The sequence below is a fragment of the Magnusiomyces paraingens genome, assembly GCF_902498895.1.
Source record: "Magnusiomyces paraingens strain CBS 517.90 genome assembly, contig: contig5, whole genome shotgun sequence".
Classification (NCBI taxonomy): domain Eukaryota; kingdom Fungi; phylum Ascomycota; class Dipodascomycetes; order Dipodascales; family Dipodascaceae; genus Magnusiomyces; species Magnusiomyces paraingens.
Window position 1 is genome coordinate 496,725 of NW_022474071.1, and position 20,517 is coordinate 517,241.

General features: G+C 37.6%; 7 protein-coding genes across 7 annotated transcripts; 3 read left to right on the forward strand and 4 right to left on the reverse strand.

Moving 5' to 3' along the window:
• Nucleotides 1-638: 638 nt before the first annotated feature.
• Nucleotides 639-1,415, forward strand: SAPINGB_P005813 (uncharacterized protein; the record flags this gene model as incomplete). Its single annotated transcript, XM_032000527.1, has 1 exon — nucleotides 639-1,415. One exon carries the CDS (start codon nucleotides 639-641, stop codon nucleotides 1,413-1,415), a length of 777 nt encoding a protein of 258 aa, XP_031856418.1.
• Nucleotides 1,416-1,832: 417 nt separating this feature from the next.
• On the forward strand, nucleotides 1,833-2,525 carry SAPINGB_P005814 (uncharacterized protein; the record flags this gene model as incomplete). Its single annotated transcript, XM_032000528.1, has 3 exons — nucleotides 1,833-2,125; nucleotides 2,265-2,353; nucleotides 2,422-2,525. 3 exons carry the CDS (start codon nucleotides 1,833-1,835, stop codon nucleotides 2,523-2,525), a joined length of 486 nt encoding a protein of 161 aa, XP_031856419.1.
• Nucleotides 2,526-2,963: 438 nt separating this feature from the next.
• Nucleotides 2,964-5,027, reverse strand: SAPINGB_P005815 (uncharacterized protein; the record flags this gene model as incomplete). The annotated part of the gene is made up of 1 exon (XM_032000529.1): nucleotides 2,964-5,027. One exon carries the CDS (start codon nucleotides 5,025-5,027, stop codon nucleotides 2,964-2,966), a length of 2,064 nt encoding a protein of 687 aa, XP_031856420.1.
• Nucleotides 5,028-5,688: 661 nt separating this feature from the next.
• Nucleotides 5,689-10,227, reverse strand: SAPINGB_P005816 (uncharacterized protein; the record flags this gene model as incomplete). The annotated part of the gene is made up of 7 exons (XM_032000530.1): nucleotides 5,689-6,518; nucleotides 6,587-6,668; nucleotides 6,725-6,981; nucleotides 7,378-7,512; nucleotides 7,574-7,614; nucleotides 7,682-7,767; nucleotides 7,834-10,227. 7 exons carry the CDS (start codon nucleotides 10,225-10,227, stop codon nucleotides 5,689-5,691), a joined length of 3,825 nt encoding a protein of 1,274 aa, XP_031856421.1.
• Nucleotides 10,228-10,397: 170 nt separating this feature from the next.
• Nucleotides 10,398-11,906, reverse strand: SAPINGB_P005817 (uncharacterized protein; the record flags this gene model as incomplete). The annotated part of the gene is made up of 1 exon (XM_032000531.1): nucleotides 10,398-11,906. The coding sequence occupies one exon, from the start codon at nucleotides 11,904-11,906 to the stop codon at nucleotides 10,398-10,400; it is 1,509 nt and encodes a 502-aa protein (XP_031856422.1).
• A 480-nt stretch (nucleotides 11,907-12,386) lies between these two features.
• Nucleotides 12,387-15,000, reverse strand: SAPINGB_P005818 (uncharacterized protein; the record flags this gene model as incomplete). The annotated part of the gene is made up of 2 exons (XM_032000532.1): nucleotides 12,387-14,777; nucleotides 14,869-15,000. The coding sequence occupies 2 exons, from the start codon at nucleotides 14,998-15,000 to the stop codon at nucleotides 12,387-12,389; spliced, it is 2,523 nt and encodes an 840-aa protein (XP_031856423.1).
• Nucleotides 15,001-15,806: 806 nt separating this feature from the next.
• Nucleotides 15,807-17,707, forward strand: SAPINGB_P005819 (uncharacterized protein; the record flags this gene model as incomplete). Its single annotated transcript, XM_032000533.1, has 2 exons — nucleotides 15,807-15,862; nucleotides 15,964-17,707. The coding sequence occupies 2 exons, from the start codon at nucleotides 15,807-15,809 to the stop codon at nucleotides 17,705-17,707; spliced, it is 1,800 nt and encodes a 599-aa protein (XP_031856424.1).
• Nucleotides 17,708-20,517: the final 2,810 nt, after the last annotated feature.

The following is a 20,517-nucleotide window of genomic DNA, read 5'->3' on the forward strand; positions in this document are numbered from 1 at the left end:
AAAAATAATAAAAAAAACTTTTATCACTATTTGACTTGTTTTGACTTATAATTTAAGTCGAAATATTAAAAATTGGTATAACTGGTAACATTTAATTCATCAATGTATTTATTCTTGATTCTTAATCATATATATATATATATATACATATTGGTTTATCTCAAAATATAATTGTTTTTGTAGCCTTGCGTGGTTAAGAAATTATGACATCTTTTTAATGTTTATTAGTAACAACTCTATCTTATATAATTGGCGTGTTGTAATTGACTTGGTATATCAGTGTAAAATCAATTTATTTCAACAATAAATTAACAATAAAAAAAAAAAGTTGAATCAGAAAGTCTTCTAATTTGAGGCTTTCAAGCTTTTGTCAATTCATCGGTTTATACCAATAAAAGATTAATCATGGTAATATTACTCCATGCTTTGATCCACTCAATTTAAGAAAAAAGCCAACATGGGTATGGTTGTCAAAAGTTCCCATGACCAACTCAAGAAAGAATCCCCACATTGAGATAAATATAAAAGATGAACAACATTCTTATCGTTTTAAATAGAGAATATTTCCAACCCATTCTTCTTCTTCTTCCTAGTAGCCAAATATTTTTGTTCCACGACTCTCTCGCGACTTTAGCAAAATGGAAGAAGTCATCTTTTCCAACAATTCCAACAGTTTTGAACCTCTTGCATCAACAATTAGTGCTCCTGAAGTTGACTTGGGATCTGACTTCATGGCTAATGATCAGGAGTTTCTGGATATTTTGCAACACAAATATAAGAAGCCAAGCAATACTTTTCACTTTCCTCCAGATAGATCTATAAAGCCACACCCAGCATTTTTATTTGTTCCTAGCCATGCAACTTCAGGATCATTTTTGCAGTCGATGAAAGACACATTTGAAAAAGAATATGAAAAAAGAAAAAATGAAGAGAATATAACCAAAACTAATCCGGAAGAAAAGCTGGAGCCTTTTTTAACATTGTCGCCACCAAAAATGTTTCAGGCAGTAGATTATTATGAGTTTATGCCCAAATATTATTCATACGTATCGCTTAGACCTCGGTCGGATATCAAATCAAATGCAAAAGTTTTATCTGAAGAAGAAAAATTCCAAAAAAATTCAGAGGGATATTTAGTTTATATACCTGACAATACTTTGTTACAATCATTTGATGGGTTTTTAGATGAGGGCCAAATAGTTAGCCGTTTACAACTGAAGGTGGAGCTAGTTGTCGAAAAAGCAAAAAATGATGGTGATAATACAAGGGTAGGTGGAAAGGTTTGGGGTGCTGTTTCCAAGTATCTTGAAAATGTAGGTTTGTCCAAGTCTGACAATTCTCAAAGTATGTGGGATGTGGAAGCCTACGTATGGAATGGCAACTCTCGGTTTGGCGAATGGGAAATTATTGACTAAAATCAAAACATAATCATAATGTGTTTTCAATGAAACAGAATAAGTTTCCAAGTATGTTTTAGAATGAAAATAGGATGAAAATAAAAGGCAAATAATTAAAAAAAAAAAAAAAAAAAATGTAGCAGGATATGTTTGTTGTGACTTTGAGTGGTAGGTTGTTGCAAAATGTCTACATATAACCTTACTAGAAATTTGCCCTAACCCCCAAATTACCCTTTTAGGAATCGAACCAGGATGTATAAAGAACCTAAATATATATATATATATATATACAAAGAGAGTGGCTTTGTAAAACACACACAAAAAAAAAGCTCATCACCACCGTTTAAACCCTTCTTCCCCAATCATCTAGTACTTATTTTTACCACACGCGTCAGCAATTTTTGATTTTCATAACTTTTCTCACACAGATTTACAATGAGCTTTTTCCGCAATCTTTCTTCAATGCCACGGGCCGCTAGCAAATTCACTGGAATGACCTCTGCTCGTGCTTTCTCCACAACCCCTGTGGCGCGTAGCAACGTTGCTCGCATGACTCTCGTTGGCCGTGTCGGTACTGATATTGCCATCAGCACTTCCAAGAACACCAACCGCTCTTATATCCAGTACAGTCTTGCTGTTAACACCGGCAAGGATCACACATCTTGGTTCAAGATTGTTGTTTTTGAGGGAAACCAGCTGTCGTTCATGGAGAACTATGTTCGCAAGGGGTAAGTGATTATTTTTTAAACACTTAAAAAAATCTAAGTCTTACTTGACGCGTAAACTATGTTTTTTTGGACGTGACAATGAAGCAATTGACTTTCCAGAATAAACTGACAAAGTTTTTTTTTCCCCTCTTGTTTTTAGAAACCTTGTTTACGTCGAGGCCGCTGCTTCCCAGCAGATTTACACCACTGAAGATGACAGAAAGGTTACTACTCTGCAACTTATTCAACGTATGTTATAAGATTCCTATTCTGACGTCAGTCAACTAATATATCCATGTTTTTTTTTTTTTTTTTAGAATCTATCACTAAGATCAGAACCAAACCTGCTGCCAGCGATGAAGCCGAGTCTGCTGAAGGTGCTGTGGATCCAGAGTCTGAGGAACAACAGCCTCACGCTTAATTGGGAGAATTTTTTTTTTCGAAATAAATGTAACTCAATAATCTCCTTGGTAAGTGAGGAAAATGGGCATGGAATCAGGGCCCTCCCTTTGTGTGAATATAAATTTGGAATAAAATTAATAGCAGCAGTTTGCTTTTTTTTTTCGTTTACTATTTCTAGATCCTTTTGTTTTCTTTTTTGTTAAATGTTTCAGACACAACTTAATTAACCGAGTGGACGCTGGCTTGGATCATGGCCATGAATTGCCCTTGGACATCTAATTGTATTTTTATATATATTACGCTCTAAACCCCTTTTGCTTTAGTTTTTAATGGAAGTCTTTATTTAAAAAAAAATACATTACGAAAAACTGAAACATTTATTAATTGCTGATATTAATACGTTTTTCTTATGATTTACCAAAAAGGAAATATATAATTGTCCTATATTGTTTTTTTTTTACTTGTCACTACTTGACACTGTCTTAACAGTTGTGGAAGACTCGCTTTTCTTATTATCGCTTTTTTCTTCTTCCTTTTCTGTGTCTTTTTCGCTAGACTTGTCTTGATTGCCCAGTGCATCCCCATAGTAGTAGATGGCGCCACCATCTGAATCAGAAAATGCGTTAAGTTGTGCACGATGTCTTTCCTCTTGACGCTCAACAGGATTCATTTCAATATCTTCAATAACACTACTTTCACCATGGCGACCCACATAAATAGCACCGTTATCACTATGATGCTTGAGATTGAGAGCAACCAAGGAATTGGCTGCAGATCCTCCTGCAACAGAGCCTGTGCCAAAAATGTCATCTGACGTCAGTTCCTCGGAAAAGTTGTAACCAAGGCTGTTGAGGTTTTGAAACCGCTGATTCAAAAGGGCTGCATCTGCACTGAGCGTCTTACCAGCAATTGCATGCTGTTGCGCATCAGCGTCAAATTTAGTCATAGCAGAATCTGGGGAATACAGAGGGTGGTTGCTGTGTTGCAAAGTGTGTTGTGGAAACCGAAGGTCTTTTCCATAAGAAACGACATCTTCGGTATGAGCCTGGTTAGACATAGACAAGTTGGAAGTGGGTGAAACATTGGGCAAATGGCGAGGCAATCCCATGTGGTACCGGACCTCTTGGGGAGTGACTGCACCATTTTTCAAAACACCAGCTTTGAAAGCTTCTTCATCGCTATAGTTAAAATATGCAGCAATTTGAGAATCATCAATGAACTCTGTGCTGTTACTTGTATTACTGTTACGGCTTTTTCCACGGTTGGGACCTCCGAGATGGTTATAAGCCTCCAGATCTATGCCGTCATCAAGACTTGTGACTTGAATCGTGCTTAAATCCTTGTAGTATTCATCTTGGCTGTCATCAAAATCTTTCCCAATAATATCAGTACTTCCATTCCCGTAGCTGCCATTGCCTTCTTTTCTTTGGCGCATAGTAAAATAGGTGGGGAGACGAAGTTGCATCTTGTCTTGTTTGCGCTTGGCCCAACGTTCTTGGAGACTCTTGGGGATGAGGTACTTTAAGAAAAGCTTTTTGATAGAAGCGCCGATCCAGCGGACAATCCATCCAACTCTGAGAGCATCAAGAATGCGCATGTATGCGGAACGTGCGTCTTGGCCCAAACCAAAGATTAAAAAGGCAACATAGGCAAAAGTTGCAAACATCCAGCGGTCAATGTAGTTGGCCGATACGTATGGTACATACATGATTTCATTAAAATTTGCATGGATAGCTTTGAAATCGTAACCAGTAATGCGTACATACAAGAGTCTCCCAATGACTAGGTAGAGAGAAATGGGGAGCATGGCGCTAATAACAATGAAATCAAAAATCAAAAGGCGCATAAACTGGAGAGTAGTGAGACCACTTCCAGTACACATGAGAATATCACTAAAGTCCTTTTTGCGGCGGTAGCAGCCATAAGCACCTTTCAAAGCGTAATATGCTGCAGCAAGTGACCAGATAGGAAGCCAGATACTGTTGAGAAGCAAGCACGGCCAGGTGGTGTCGATAACAATAGCACACCCAAAATTCTGGGCAATTGCGTAGCGGCGCGGCTGGATGAGATATGTGAGGGAAACCACAAGGATGGGGAAAGTTGCACAAATAGCGAGATCAATCCATTTTTTCTTACTTGTTTGGAAATAAAGAGGTGGACCTTGACTTCGAATTAGCAAAGACAAGTTTCTTGCAATAGCTGTGATACCACACATAAAGCCAAAGGAAGCCAGCAGCTGAAGCCTACTGTCGATATCGCAGTATACCTTTCCATCCCAGACATAAGCCCATAGAGGTCCGTTCCAAATGGCAGCACCAACAATGTTACTCAAGTTGAGGTACATGAGGCAGCTAATTGTCCAAATCATTAACACATCAACCTGTCTTTTTTTGGGCATCGGGTGCGTTGAGCCTCGAGAAGCACCCCATTGTGCAAGGCCGAGCTGCAGAGCCAGCACGATGATGAGGGAAGTTACGCCAATGATGGAAAAGGCGAGAACTGTTACAAAGATTTCAGCCATAGTTTTTGTTTGTTTTTTTTTTTTAAAAAAAAAAGAAGAGGAGGAGGAGAAAAAATGTTTTTTAAAAGAAGATGAAAAGTTTTGATTTTGAATCAAAAATAAATAGAGATAACTAAAGAAACAAAAGGTCTTTCCAGCAGACGGTTTTGATTTCTTTGAAAGCAAAATGAATATAACCCCAAAAAAAAAAGGAAAAAAGGGCTTAAAAGTGGATTAAAAAAAGAGGAAAAAAAGGAAATAAAAGAGAAAACTGATGATTTATATATTTCAACATTTTTTTCAATCAATATTTCTTTATAATCGACAAACCCCAGTCTTTTTTTTCTAAAAAATGAGTTTTGTGTGGCCAAATTATCCAAAATTTCCTTTTTGGGACATCAACGAACACTTCCACCAAGAACTTTCCTCTCGCCTCGCTAAAAAAAATCCAAAGAAATTTCCTGCTTCACTCTACAACCACCATTTCCCTAAATGATATCATTGCAGTAACAGATTCTTAAAGCCTGCAGAGTCATCCCTGGCAATTCTCTAACATTGATTAAATAGCATCTAAAAAAAAAAAAAGAAATCGGCAGACTATACTAAAGTACTAAATATGCTCAAAAGGGTATACATCAATTATTTATCACAAGCATTCACCCATCTATCCCTTCTTTTCCTATTATACAATGTTAGCAGCGCGAAGCTTTTTAAGAACAAATTGCTCAAACTTCTCTTCCCGCTCTACAAGTGCCATGTCCTTCCAAAGAACCATGTGTCCAATAGCAAGCGAAATGTCTTCAATTCCTTGCTCTCGGTCCTCAATCGTACGGCCTGCAATCATTTGAAACATAGGCCAAGAGTGTAGTTGGCCTGAGGAAGCCGCTATACGGCAGTTGCCAACCTGGTTGAGAAGACTGTAAAGCTCTTCAATCTCCGGGCTCAACAACTCTTCCTCACCATGCATAATCAAAATCCCACCCGATGGAACTGCTTTTTTCCACCACTCCATAGACCGGCACATTCCTGGGTTTTCATAAACGTGTAAAATTCCTTGAGGCAAATTACTCATTGTTGATACACTCATCAGTTTCCCATATGACTTGTAAAAATGTGGCAACATAAAGTCGGGCGAACGTTTAATAGTTTCAATGGTCCGCTCATTTTCACTAAATGACTTGCACACGGGTGAAATGAAAATTGCTGCATCGGGCTGCACAGGAACAACACCTGTAACATGATACGCAGGTCGTGTAATATGCAACAAAAGTCCTAGTGCCAAACTCGCTCCATTAGAGTCGCCCATAAGTACTATATTTGCTTGAGCATGCTTTTTTTTTAAAAGATTCCAGCCAAGAGACACCTGGGACAACTGGCCAGCGTAGCTTGTCATAGGAATATGACCATATTCAAGGGCAAACACAGCAGGATTACGAAATCCCTGAAATTGCAACGAGTAAATCAATTTAACAAAAAACTCCAAATACATATATGGACTTGCAAAAACGTGCCCTGAAATGAAAAAAAAGTATATGTTAGCTGCTATAACAATTTAATAAAAAGAATCTTTAAATTCATACCTCCACCATGAACATAATAAATAACCACATCGTACTCTTTTCCACGTTGAGGAGATCTGATCCAAACTCCTTTAGCCATGCCCTATAACAGTCAGTATAAATTTTTGATTTCCTTTTGACATTTTTTTTTTTTCTTACGTCTTCAAAAGGCTCAAAAACCGTATCACCGATATAGGAAGCACCACAACGCCAACGGCGGAACCTGTAAAGCCAAATCCAAACTTCTTTTGAATAAAACACAAATCCAGCAGTGTTGGGTTTTATGCTTTCCATACTCCACCGCAAAAACTGGGCCAAACCAAATTCGAGCCAATTGGTACGCTGTGCAAATATAGACTGCTTGTCAATTGGCGTAAAGATCCGTTGCTTGAATATTTGAAATGGCATATAAATTCCTTTAAATAAAATAAAAGTTAGATGAAATTGAATAAGTAACCTGTCACTCTTGGGTACCAAGAAAATAACTGAATCCTAAAACGAGAAACACATAAGGACCAAAGCCCACTTGGCGGACAAAGAAGAATGAGACCAAAGTCCCGTAGGCAAATATATCGAGTGAATTGATTTGTTTCATTGAAATTATGTTTTATATTAAGAGAAGAAAAAAAGTCTATACCACAATCTACTTGTAGCGTTTATTGTAAAAAAAAAAGAAGAAAAGGAAGAAAAGATCAGAGCAGGTCAAAACAAATAGACGAGGGAAGAAAAAAAACATGAGCCTCACAAATCAAGTCACGTGTTATATATTCTTTTACCCTTCCAAGCACTTTTTTTTTACTTAGAAGCCCGACTTTCGCTCCGCATCTTTTTAATTTCATAAGTCTTTGGGTCGTACACTTTACAAAGCTCAACCTCTACTCCAGCACGCTTCAACACGTCTATCCAGTACATTTGCCGTTCGCTTAAATGGTCGTGTTCTGATTTTACTAATACATGTTAGCAATTGAAGGTTTCCAAGTTTTTTTTATTTTTTATTTCTTTACTTACCTTCGGAAAACTTGACTTCTTTGGTTTCTGGATTCCATAAACTGTGTATAATTAGCAAAAAAAAAAAAATAAAAATAACCAAAATCCCCACACAAACATTCAACTTACATCAAATCAGGCATTCCAGCAGAAAGTGTTCTATAGTTTTTGGCAAGTGTCAAGCATATGTTAAACATCGCCAATGGTCCCAGCCCCTATTTTTTTTTTCTCAATCAGTAACCTGGCATAGTAAAAAAACTTTTTTTTTGTTGAAAACTTACCTCTGCAATAGTTAAAAGATCCTCGAGTTCATACCATGCAAGACCTATACAAACAGTTTTCCGGAGACTTTCTCTGTCGTATACTAATTTAATCTGATCAAGAAGAAATGTTGCCGAGTTGCCAGAATCAGTTTTGCCCAAGATTTGCTGCAACCTTGTATCAATTGCAACCTTTCTATTTGCATAGAATGACGAGCTAAACAGATCTAGAGGCATTGACTGACAATGGTGCTGAAACACTGACTTTTTTTTATTATTGCTCGATAAACTCTGAGATGATTCGTCAGAATCAATCTCTTCTTTCGCTTTCTCTTTCTCTTCTTCTTCTTCTTTTTCTTCTGAGTTGTATGGATCGCTAAACAAAATGTCCCAAAACAACAGTGCAAAAAGGGTTGCCAAAATAGCATTTTCAGAGTGAAACCCGCGGTATCCAAACGTGGTCTCGTAGTATTGTAAAGCAGCTCCTTCAACAGTGAGCGACATTTCCGGGTTCTCGAGGTCCTGCCAAAGAGGTCTAAGCCCTGTTTCACGACGATCATTGCGAAGAGGAATTAATGCCAAAGTTTCTTTGCTTCCTAGTTGAGTTTGTTTCAAAGGATTCTGGCTATCACGCTTAAGCTGGTTAACTATCCTTATGGTTGTAGCTACAATGTCCTCGGATGCACGGGGCCAGCTAATAATGCGCATTGTGGGTTGCATTAATGTATCGTATGAAAAGTCTAGCCGGTCTTTAACTGGCACTTTTAATAGCGATTCAAGTCTAGCTATTCGTCGCTTCAATGCAATGTGGGCCACCTCATGAATCGCTGAATCTTGTAGTCCAGTCACACAAGTTTCCATGGCTTTTGTGTACCAAAACTGTTTAGTTTTTTCTTCCAAAGACTTTTCCAAGCCTCTTGCTGTTTGTGGATCAGCCGACTTTAGTTTTTCTGTAATATTTCTCAGCTGTTTAGCAATCTGCTCCAATCCTGAGGATTGTGTGTCATCCATAATACTAAGCGCAAAAGATGAATTTTGAGTTAAATCATTCATTTCAACTTTAGCCATGCGGTCATAAGTATTACCACGCCGCCGTGAATGGTATAGTTTTTGCCCAAGGTATGCTTTGTAAAAAGTCCATTCTGCTTCTGGGTCTTTAATGAACTGAATGACTTTTATTGCAGCACCAACACCGATCCATTCCGGAGTATAATACAACGACCGGCTATCGTTTTGGGCCAAGCTCCGAACCTCCTGGGGGTCACAGAAAGATGCGGCAAAAAGTGATGGCATTATTTCGTCATGTATTTGTCCAAAATAAAGTTTGTGAGCTCTTGTTTCTTTGCCTTGATCCGCACGAAGAGTTTGGATCTCCTCGGCCTCATACAGAATATCACTTGCTCGCTCATATTCAAGGAAAACCTTACGGTCTGGGAAAAACATTGGAGTACGGACTATTTTATACTCGGGGAAATTGCGTAGCCGGAACGCAGAAAGAAGTGCGCTACGCTCATATTCCTCATCAAAGTTGCGTGCTCGAAAATATGCAAGAAACGCACGGTGGAAAATGGCAGAAACCACAGGGTTGATATGAATAGGCTCATCACCGAGATTAGCCTTGGTATGGGCCAGGACTTTGCGGAACCCTTGAGACCGTTTTTCTTTGGGTGATGAATCCTGGATGTTGCTATTTGTCTGGAAAAACAACGACAAGCTGGGTTGGGTAATAGTTTTGGAGATTTCCGTAATGAGATCATTGCGACTGATTTCCCGTCGTTTATCATTACTTTTCGTGATAGCAGCTCGTAAAGGTTGTCGCGAGGTTGTAGAGATTTTTAAGTCTTTGCATATTTGACGGAGTGTTTTGAGTGTTAAGAGCCCCAAGCTGCGTTTGATGGGTGCAGAATCCACATTATGCCGAAAGATGAATGAATTTTCTCCTCCTCCTCCTCCCGTCATAATATGAGATATTTTTTCTTGTAGCTTTTCATGAATATCATCATCTTCGTTGGAACATTGATTTAAATACTCTGGGTTAAAGTTTGGGTCCGTAGCTATAAAATGGTACCCGCGAGAAAGCTCTTCGAGGGCTTTACTTATATCGCATGTAGTGGCATACCGAAGATAATCATCAGTCTTGATCCATCCAGGCCTGCGAAGATAAATTCGCATAAACAAGTACCGACCATGATCGCTGAGCTCGTGTAAAAAAAAGTAAAGACAGTTGAGTTCACGCTTGTTGAAGAGATGTTTTTCACTTGCAAAAACTGTATGGAGGCATTTTGTGGCGAATAAAATGTACGGACTGGTAGCAAGCCATGATTTCAGTAATTCCTTTTCTTTCGACTCGGGTTTATTAATCTGGTCTAACGACTCTTCGCAATAAAAAGAGCCCTCACCATCATCATCAGACATTTGGCAAGTTAAACGACCAAAGATGATTAAAGAAGTTGTTCTAACGTCATTTAAGGGAAATTATTATACTTATCAAGATTGTTATTTGTTACAAAAATTAGTTACAGAAAAAAATGAAAATGAAATAATTGCCAGCAATATTCAGAAACAAGAAAAGAAAATGCAAAGAGTTAAGCAAGAGAGCCATAAGGATCCCATCTGGGCAAAACCTTAAAGTCCTTGGCCTTCCAAATATCAGTGTACTTCTTGCCAATAAACTTGGGAGTGGTGACAACCTGGTAAACGTACTCGTCAAACCACTTGTCAGACATGGTGAAGAAACCCTTGTCACCCACGTCAGTGCCCCACGAGTTCATGACCTTCCACTTAACGGGCTTGCCATCAACAATGTCGACACCAGTCAAAAGCATGGCGTGAGTCATCTGGGATAGACCAAGACGAACACGGTCAGCCTTGTCAAGGTTAAACTTGGTGTTGTATGCAAGCTGGTAATCCCAAGCCTCTGTATCCATAATACCAGAAAGACTGTCGCTAAATTGGCCAACGTCAGAGCCAAAGAATACAGCCTCGTCATTCTGGATGGCAGTGATGGCAGCCTGCTTGAGTACATCAATGGGGACGTTGACAAACTCGAGGGGCTTGCCACCCTGCATATTGTTGTTTCTATCAACAGTGTAGAGCTCATCGTAAGGGTTTCTAGGATCGTGGATGAGAGAGAAGTAGCTAGAGACATCAAACTTGACAATATCCTCGTAGAAGCCCAAGGGTGTGGTAGTAATGGAGTGATACTTGCCATAAGTATCAGTGTACTCCCAGGTGAAGGTGTCATTAGGCTTAGGGGGGGAGCCAAAAGTGATGGTCAAAATGTTGAAAATCTCTTGCATGTACTTTTCCTTAAGCACACTGAGAGTGGTAATGTCAGCATTCTGCTCAAGCTTGGCCTTACGAAGGTTAAGACCAAATTCTCTAATCTTGTTGCTAATGATAAAGTCAATCTTGTAGGAGTTATCAGAACTAAATGACTCAGGGAAAACAGTGCGAGGGACAAGACCGTACTTTTGAATAATGTTAATGAGGAAATCCCACTGGCCACCATCAGAAACATCATCCTGCAAAAGAGCAGTGAGAAGACGGCTATCAAGGTCATAGTCAGCAGTCTCAATCAAGTTCTGCAAAAAGTAATTGCACTTCTCAAGTTTGTCATAAAAGAAAAGAAATGACTGAGAGAGCTGGAACTCGTCAATTTTAAGTCTAGATTGAATACCAATACGAAGCAAACTGGTACTGGCAAAGAGCCAGCATCTACCACTAGAGTGCTGGTTGGTAATGGGGGCACCCTCATTAGCAATGAGCTCAGAAAATACATGGACTGAGTCGTTCTGGAAAACCTTTGGGTTCTTAATAACATTTGCAATGGCGCCCTTGGTAATAGCAGCTTGAGCCAGACGGTTTTTGGGGTCAGCAAGTACCTCAGTCTCCCATTCGTTAAGGCTATCTGTGGAAATGGGGTTTGCAGTGCTAGAGATTCTAGTCTTGGAAGACAAGATGAGGCGAGAAAGTTCCTCAGCAAGATTGTCAGCCGAGGCAGGGGTAGGTGCAGGCGCAATGGCAAGCTTCTCAGAGGGAGCCTTGTATTGGCGAGATTGTCTAGGAGTTTGAACTGATTCGGTATTACCCATAGTTAAATTATAAAGAAAAGTTATGTGTTTATATAGAGGGTGAAAAAGGGAGTTGTATGAATTTGAAAAAAAAAAATTTAAAAAAAATTTGAAAAAAGAAGAATTAAAAGATGTAGATATTAAAAAGAAAGAAAAAAGGAAATTAGAGGGGAATTAGTGAGCTATTTATACGCCAGCCGATGGTCTCTTTTGGTGTGACTAAACGTCATTTTTTTTTTTTTTGGGCTTATCAGTTGGCGCAGCCAGATAGTGGGTTTGGGAACCCTATCGGTCTCCACGTTAAACGAGATAAGAGCGCAATTACTTTTTTTTTACTTTTTTTTTTGTTAGGAAGACTCACGTGCCGTGCCTCCCAAATCAAATCGGGGTCTGAGCTGATAATTAAATTTTTGGTTTCTTTCATAAAGATAAGAAGATTATTTTTGGTCACTTGAAGAAAATATTCTACATAATAAAAAAAAAATAGTTATTAATTAAAAATTAAACAGAAACCTTTAAAACACGGACCGATCGGTCCTCACTAGCAATTGCAATCAGGTTAGACGGGGTTTTGTCACCGTCAAGACCTACAAGATTCTCCGGGTGGGGGTTCCAAGTAAGCTTGCTGATTCGTCCTGAAGGTGTGATGGTAGCATCAACTTTTACGGCAGGTTCTGCCTCGACCTTCTTTTCATCCGCCACCGGGTTAATCATCAGTGCAACTAAACTGATGGAGCCGTCATCAAGACCAGCCGCAAGAACATGCTTACCAGTTTCCGGTATGTACTTGACATCGATGGCTGTGACGGGTTCCTTAAACTGAATACCCAAAACGTTTTCCCACTTCTTGTCAGAGTTTTCAGGAGCCTGGGTCCAGACTTTTACTGTTTTGTCACGAGAAGCTGTGAAAAAGAAATATGCCTTGTTTTCTGGAATGTATGCCCAACAGCAATCCCAAACAATACGTGTGTGGAGCTTGCTGGTTTCAACCAGGTCGAAGATGGAGTTCCCGGTTTCCTGAATGCTTGTGCCGTTTCTTTGCCAAAGAGCCCAGGTACGGTCACGAGAAACAGAAAGCAGGTACTTGTCGTCAGGAGAGAATTTAAGAGAGGTTGGAGTGAGTGTATGGAATGACAACGGCTTGAACTCCTTTTGCCAAGTTTCAGTATCTGTTATCCGTATAACAGCATGGTCCTTAGAGTTGGCCTTGCATGATGAAACTACCAAAGACCTGTCGTGGGAAATAGCAAGTGTGGTAACTTCATAACCGTGGCCATAAATCTTTTCAATTTCAGGCCAAAGGGTCAACCGCTGGAGTTGATCCTCGAGAGGTGGAGCAGTTTCATCAATACCAATATCTTCAGTGGCTTCTGTGCCCAAGTCCTTGTCTTCTTCAGCAACATCGTCAACAACATCAGCATCGCCAGTGACTGCTTTGTTGGAAAGACCCAAAGCAGGGACAGTGGCTGCGCCAGATGAAAGAGACTCAGTATCGATAGTCAGACCAATTGTATTGTTAAGAAGAGTAGCAAGTGACTTTGTAATATTAAAAGCGCGCAAGACTTTTTCATCGCCGGCGCTAACAAAAACCGAGGGAGAGAGAGACTCAATGGCAATCATATCGTAGCCGTGGATTTGGGGGCGTGCCATTTCGTACCACTTGTGTTTTGTGCCCGGCGGGGTGTTAGGGTCCTTAAGCCAGGGAGCGAAAAGACGGGTTGTCTTGTCAAGGCCTGTACTTAAGAGATAACGGCCATCTGTTGACCAGCTAACGTCGGTGACACTTTTAAAGTGGCCGGAAATACCTCGTTCCGGTTTCCAAATGTGGGATTCATTGTCGACTTGAGTCCAGCACTTCCAAGCACCTGTGTTTGAGAGAGAAATAATGGTACGATTGTCTGAGCCGATCCAGGAAGAATACCACATGCCACCATAAGCACCAGTGGCAGTAGAAGCGCCCTTAATTGAGATGTCACCGAGCTGTGTTTTTGAGAGCCAGACTCCAGAAAGCTCGTCAGGGGACCAAATCATGATGGATGAGTCAGCGGAGGAAGACATGAGCTGGAGCTTTGAGGGGTGCCATTGTAGAGAGTAGATCCAGTCGTCATGGCCAATGATCAGTGCATCAAACTTCATATTGTATGCGGCTCCTGATGAGGTATATAATGGGTAAACCTTGTTTGAGAGTTGACGTGTTTGTTCATCTTCGTAGTCCTTATTATTGTCTTCATCGTCGGTTGGAGCCAATGGATCGTACTTACCCTGGGAAAGATTCCAAATTCGGATATATCTATCCTGACATCCAGAGGCAAGATAAATTGATCCATTTGGTTGGACGTGAGAAAAGGCGAGTGCGCGGACCCAATCGCTTTGGCCCTCAAGTTTTGCAGTTTCCGTAAAGGGCTGGTCGGGCCCGCCGACATAAATGTAGGTGTATTTGCTTGTATTTCCGACCGCCACAGCAAATTGGTCTTGAGATGGTGGTGATGGTGATGGTGAAGGTGAAGAGGAAGAATTTTGCTGTGGTAAAAAGGTTATTGCGGATGCGAGGGGGAGAGTGGAAACACCAAAGTTGAGGTTACTAATGAGAGAAACTGGAGAATCTGGGATGGAAAGATCAACGGCCCAAAAGGAAAGGTGACCATCAGAAGATCCTGAAACAATGACCGAAGAGATAGCACCTCTTGTTGCAGTCAAGGTTGTGACGGACTGTTGATGGTGATCACCAAACTCTTGTAGAAGAGAGTATGTGAGAGTAGCATCGTTTCGTTGCCAAACATTAACCTGGCCATCTGCGGAAGCTGAGATGATTAGAGCACCATTTTCGACAAATTTGACGCAAGTGACTTCAGCAGTATGACCTTTGAGAGAGAAGTAAATGTTGGAAGTGGTCTGGAGGAGTTGTGTATGTTAATTAGTTAGTTAATTAATATAGGAAAAAAAGGGTAAGACGGAATCGGGAAGAATAAGTGAAGCAGCTTACCAGAGGTTTCCAGAGATTAATGAGATGGCCACCTCCAAAGGCAAGGATCTCGTTTGTATCGTCCCAATCGGATGAATCAACATGGCGGTTAGCACCAATAGCGATAAGCTCATTGCTTATAGACAATGGCATGGTTTGATAAGGAATTTAAAAGGGTGGTATTGATGGTTTTGGTGTTGGTGTTGGTGTTGATGGCGGTGTGTTTTTTTTTTTTTTGTTTATTTATTTTTGGGATAGACAGATAAAAAAAAAAAAAAAAAATTTAAAAAAATCAAGTGCATTCCACGTGATTTATCATGTGATTGTCACGTTGGTGTCACATGATTGAATATTAACATGCTGACGTTTCTGAGTTTTTTTATTGGTCAGAATTTTGACTGCCGTTAGCGGCGAGGAAAATTTTCAACAAGCCAAAAACAACCCGAAATTGGCCATTTTGGAGATTCACAGCAAAAAAAAAAAATCCATCAAGTTCTTAAAGATTGTTTTTTTAATTTTTTTAATTTTTTTTCAAGTACTTGTATAGCAAATGGGCTTTAAAAAAAAATGTTACGTTCAAGATTGAGGCTATAAAGATCTACAGAATTGGTATGCAGATCAAATCTCCTTTCTTCTGGCCAAGCACCGGTCTTAATGGCGGGTGCTTGAATATATGTATGGTGGAGGTGGGGGAGGGAAGAATAAATGTATATATATATATATATTGTTACTAGCAGTCGCTGAGTCATTTTGAAAAATTTTGGCCGTATTAAACATACACCCCCCAAAAAAAAAAAAAAAAAAATTTCCCTTAAATAAAGACCAAAAGCCAGTTGATTTTTTTCTTTTTTTTTTTTTTTTCTTTCTCCTTTTTCCCCTCTCTTTTTTTTTTTTTTTTTCTTTCTCTCTTTTTCAATCCATCCATCCTCCCTTAATCTTTCCCCCTCATAGAAAAAAAAATGCTTGCATTTCAACGTGCTAAAAGCAGTCAAATGCTCGGTAAGCGTCTCGCTAGGTAGGTTATCATTGTCAAATCACTTTGTCTTTTTATTTTTTTAGTTTTCATTTTTCATTTTTTCATTTTCCCATTCACTTTTTATTAACAAATTTATGCAGATCTCTCCAGACCTCTGCGGTTAGATGCAAAGATAAGCAACTTAACGAGGTTTCTGCCACCATCACCAAGGCCCTCGATCAGGGTCCTTCTCAGGCCATGCTTTACGGTACCGGTTTCAAGAAGGCTGATTTCGACAAGGCCCAAGTCGGTATTTCGTCCGTTTGGTGGACTGGTAACACATGCAACATGCACTTGCTCGATCTCAACTTCAAGGTGAAGGAAGGTGTTGAGAAGGCCGGACTTAAGGGCATGCAATTTAATACCATTGGTGTTTCTGACGGTATGTCGAACGGTACCGAAGGTATGCGTTTCTCTCTGCAATCTCGTGATATCATTGCCGACTCGATTGAGACCATGATGATGGCTCAATACTACGACGCCAACATTTCAATTCCTGGATGCGACAAGAATATGCCTGGTGTTCTTATGGCCATGGGTCGTGTGAACAGACCTTCTATTATGGTTTATGGTGGTACCATTAACCCTGGTGTGGGTACCTGTGGTCGTTTCAAGGGCCAACCTTTGGATATCATTTCTGTTTTCCAGTCTTATGGTCAAGTTTTGGCCAAGGAGATTTCTGAGGAAGAGCGTGAGGATGTTATTGAACATGCATGCCCTGGTGAGGGTGCCTGTGGTGGTATGTACACTGCCAACACCATGGCATCTGCAGCTGAGTTGTTGGGTATGTCGCTTCCTGGCTCTTCTTCCAACCCTGCTAAGAGTGCGGCCAAGTACCAAGAGTGCATTGATGCCGGTGAGGCCATTAAGAATCTTTTGCGCATTGGTCTGAAGCCCCGTGACATTATGACCAAGGCTGCATTTGAGAATGCCATTACTTATATCATTATTACTGGTGGTTCTACCAATGCTGTTTTGCACATGATTGCCATTGCCAAGTCTGTTGGTGTTGACTTGACTGTGGATGATTTCCAGAGAATTAGTGACAAGACACCTTTCCTGGCAGACTTTAAGCCATCTGGTAAATACGTTATGGCTGATCTGCCCAAGATTGGTGGTACTCCTGCTGTTGTCAAGTTTTTGCTTAAGGAAGGCTTGATTGATGGTTCTACCATTACATGCACTGGTAAGACTCTTGCTGAGAATGTAGAGAACTTGGCAGGTTTCCCCGAGGGCCAGCAGATTATCCGCCCATTGTCTAATCCTATTAAGCCCACTGGTCACTTGCAAATTCTGCGCGGTACTCTTGCTCCTGGTAGTGCTGTTGCTAAGATCACTGGTAAGGAAGGTACATACTTTAAGGGTAAGGCTCGTGTTTATAATGATGAGGTTGAGTTTATTCACTCGCTGGAGCGTGGAGAGATTAAGAAGGGAGAGAAGACAGTTGCAGTTATTAGATATGAGGGACCCAAGGGTGGTCCTGGTATGCCTGAAATGTTGAAGCCTTCTTCTGCATTGATGGGATACGGTTTGGGTAAGGATGTTGCATTGTTGACTGACGGCCGCTTTTCCGGAGGATCTCATGGCTTTTTGATTGGCCACATTGTGCCTGAGGCAGCAGAGGGCGGGCCCATTGCGCTTGTGGAAGATGGAGATGAGATTGTGATTGATACCGACAATAATAAGATTGACTTGAATGTTGATGAGGCTGTTTTGGCAGAGCGTAAGAGTAAGTGGACCCCTCCTAAGCCACGATACACTAGAGGCACTCTTGCCAAGTACTCTCGTCTTGTATCTGATGCCAGTCACGGCTGTGTTACTGATCTTGCTCCTGAAGAGTTTTAAAAAAAAAAAAAAAAAAATGAAAAAAAATGAAAAAAACAAAAATAAAAACTGTTTATGAATAACTATTTTTTCTGTATTTACGATAATAATCAATGAATTGATGTGGCCATGAATGAATGAATATATATATGTACCTTTTTACTTTTTTTTCTTTTTTTTTCTTTTTTTTTCTTTTTTTTTCCTTTTTTTATGTATGTTTATGTTTATCTGAATGGATTTTTTTAGAAAATCTAATCTTGGGTTTGTTAAAGAAGAAGAAGATCTTCTAGAAGAAGTTTTGGAAGGTTTATTTTTTTTTAAAAAAAAGCGTGAGGCTGTTACAGCCTTGGAAGGGCTGGTTATATATAACCATATGATTAAATGTATTTTAATATTGAATGGTTACTGATTAATTAATTGATTAATTGATTAATTGATTAATTGATTAATTGATTAAACAAAAAGAAATTGGGAATTGATTAATTTTTTTTTAATGTGGATACCTTAGGCTTTTGATTAAAAGTAGGTTGTAAATAATAGATGCTAAGTTATTGGTCATCAGGACATATTATATTAAAGTATTGATGATTGATTATTTTGTAATTTTGATTTATAAATTTATATATTTATAGATTATTTTTATTATATTTTTTATTTTTTATTTTTTTGAAAATATCTTGTGATGTAATATAGGTGATGGCAACTATAAGCACCTGACGTTCATTCTATTTTGTATGTTTATATTTTTGTAAATGAAATGAATGAATGAATGAATGATTTTGAGAGTACTTAAATTTGAAATATCTTTAAAAAAAAAAAAAAAAAAAAAACTTTAATAAAGATAGAAACTTTACGTTAGAGAATTGAGCACATGAGATATATATATATATATATAGAAGAGGTATAAATAAAAATTAATTAATAATTAATAAGTGGATAATTGTAAAAAAAAAAAACGAAAACCGAAAAACAAAAAAATAAAAAATTTTATTTTAATTATATTTTAATTATATTTTGGGAAATTAAAGTGATTTGAAAAGAATTGAATAATAAAAAAAAAATAAAAAAAAGCCTCTTTTAAAACCTTTTAAAACTAAATTATTTTTTTTTTTTTTTGAGTTTCTTTGCTATGACGGCTATCTTTAAAATGAATATTAAAGATAGTTGCAGGTTAGTTATGAAAATGACATAAGCCATCTGCAGAGTATGACGAAATTTATTTTATTTTATTATTAATTTATTTTATTAATTTATTTTATTAAATTAATTATATTTGCATGTGAATTGAGAGATGGTCATTTATATAATGATGTCATTGATAAGTGATGACGTAAATGCTGACTTTAAGAGGAATTGTTGTTAACAAAAAAGAAGAAAAAGATGAAGATGAAGAAAGAAATTTCACCATAAAATAAAAAAAAAAAAATTAAAAAAAAAGATGAAAGGCTACATTGACGCGTCCATTTTTTTTTTATATTTTTATTTCTTTATTAAAAATGGTTAAAAACCAATTTTCTTTTAAATTATATTTTCTGTTTTTCTGTTTTTGGGTTTCTAGGCGTGTATAAATATGTTTGTATTTAGTTGAGTAGCTAACTATTGTCCTAATTTGGGTGTCACTTTATGGACTAAAAGGATCCGAGGGCTGGGTTGAATATATATATATATATATTTTTGATAAGAAGAAAATAGAAAAAGAAGATGAAAAAGATTTTTTAAATGAAACTTGAGATTTTTTTAAACAAAAAAAAAAAAATAAACAATAAAGATAAACAATGAAAAAAATAAAAAAAAAATAAATAAAAATAAAAAGTTTACATAGATCGGTCTTATTTTTAACTTAAGCATAAATAATGGAAGAATAAGAAGAAGAAGAAGTTAAAAGAAGTAAAAAAAAAAAAAGAGTTTAAAATAAAAGAATGTAAATAGTTTTTATTGTTACTTATAATAATAATAATAATAATAATAATAATAATAATAATAATAATAATAATAATAATAATAATAATAATAATAATAATAATAATAATAATAATAATAATAATATCAAGTATGATTTTTTTGAATCCAATTTAATTGAATTATATTAGATTGAATTGATATTCAAAAAAAAAAACAAAAAATCCAATTGCCAAAGAAAGACTTTTCATTTTATTTCATGAAATTTGAAAATACCAAAAAAGAAAGAAAAAAAAAAAAAAAAAAAAAGTATGAAAATTAGTGCATCACGTGGCGGCATAATAATAATAAAAATAAGAAAGAAATTAGTCATATCTAGTTATAAGATAACGTAATATTATAATTATATTTAAATAATCTATCACGAAAACTGCAATTATTATTATTTTGTGAATTTTTTTTTTTTTTTTTTTTTTTTTTTCCAGCCGCCCGTCGCCCGCCCAAACCCCCCCCCCCCCAAAAAGAAAAAAAGAAAAAGAAACAAACAAACAAACAAACAAAGGCGGACGGCGGCAACCACTTAGCCAGCCATTTATGAAAAAAAAAAAAAAAAAAAAAAAAAAAAAAAGATAGCAAAATTTGGAGGGGCGAAAAGGATAATACTATATTAAATTTTTTTTTAAAAATAAAGAGAATAAATAGCAATTGCAATGAATAAAGAGCAATTGCAATGAAAAGAATAATGATTATGATGATTATGATGAAATAAAGTAAATAAAAAATAAATGGCAAATATCAAAAAAAAAAAAAAAAAAAAAATATATATATATATAGAAAGAAAGAAAAAAAAACAGGTCCCGTGTGATTGTTATTTAATTAAAACTGGGCATAATTACAGTTAACAACTATATGATGATGATGTCAAATATTTC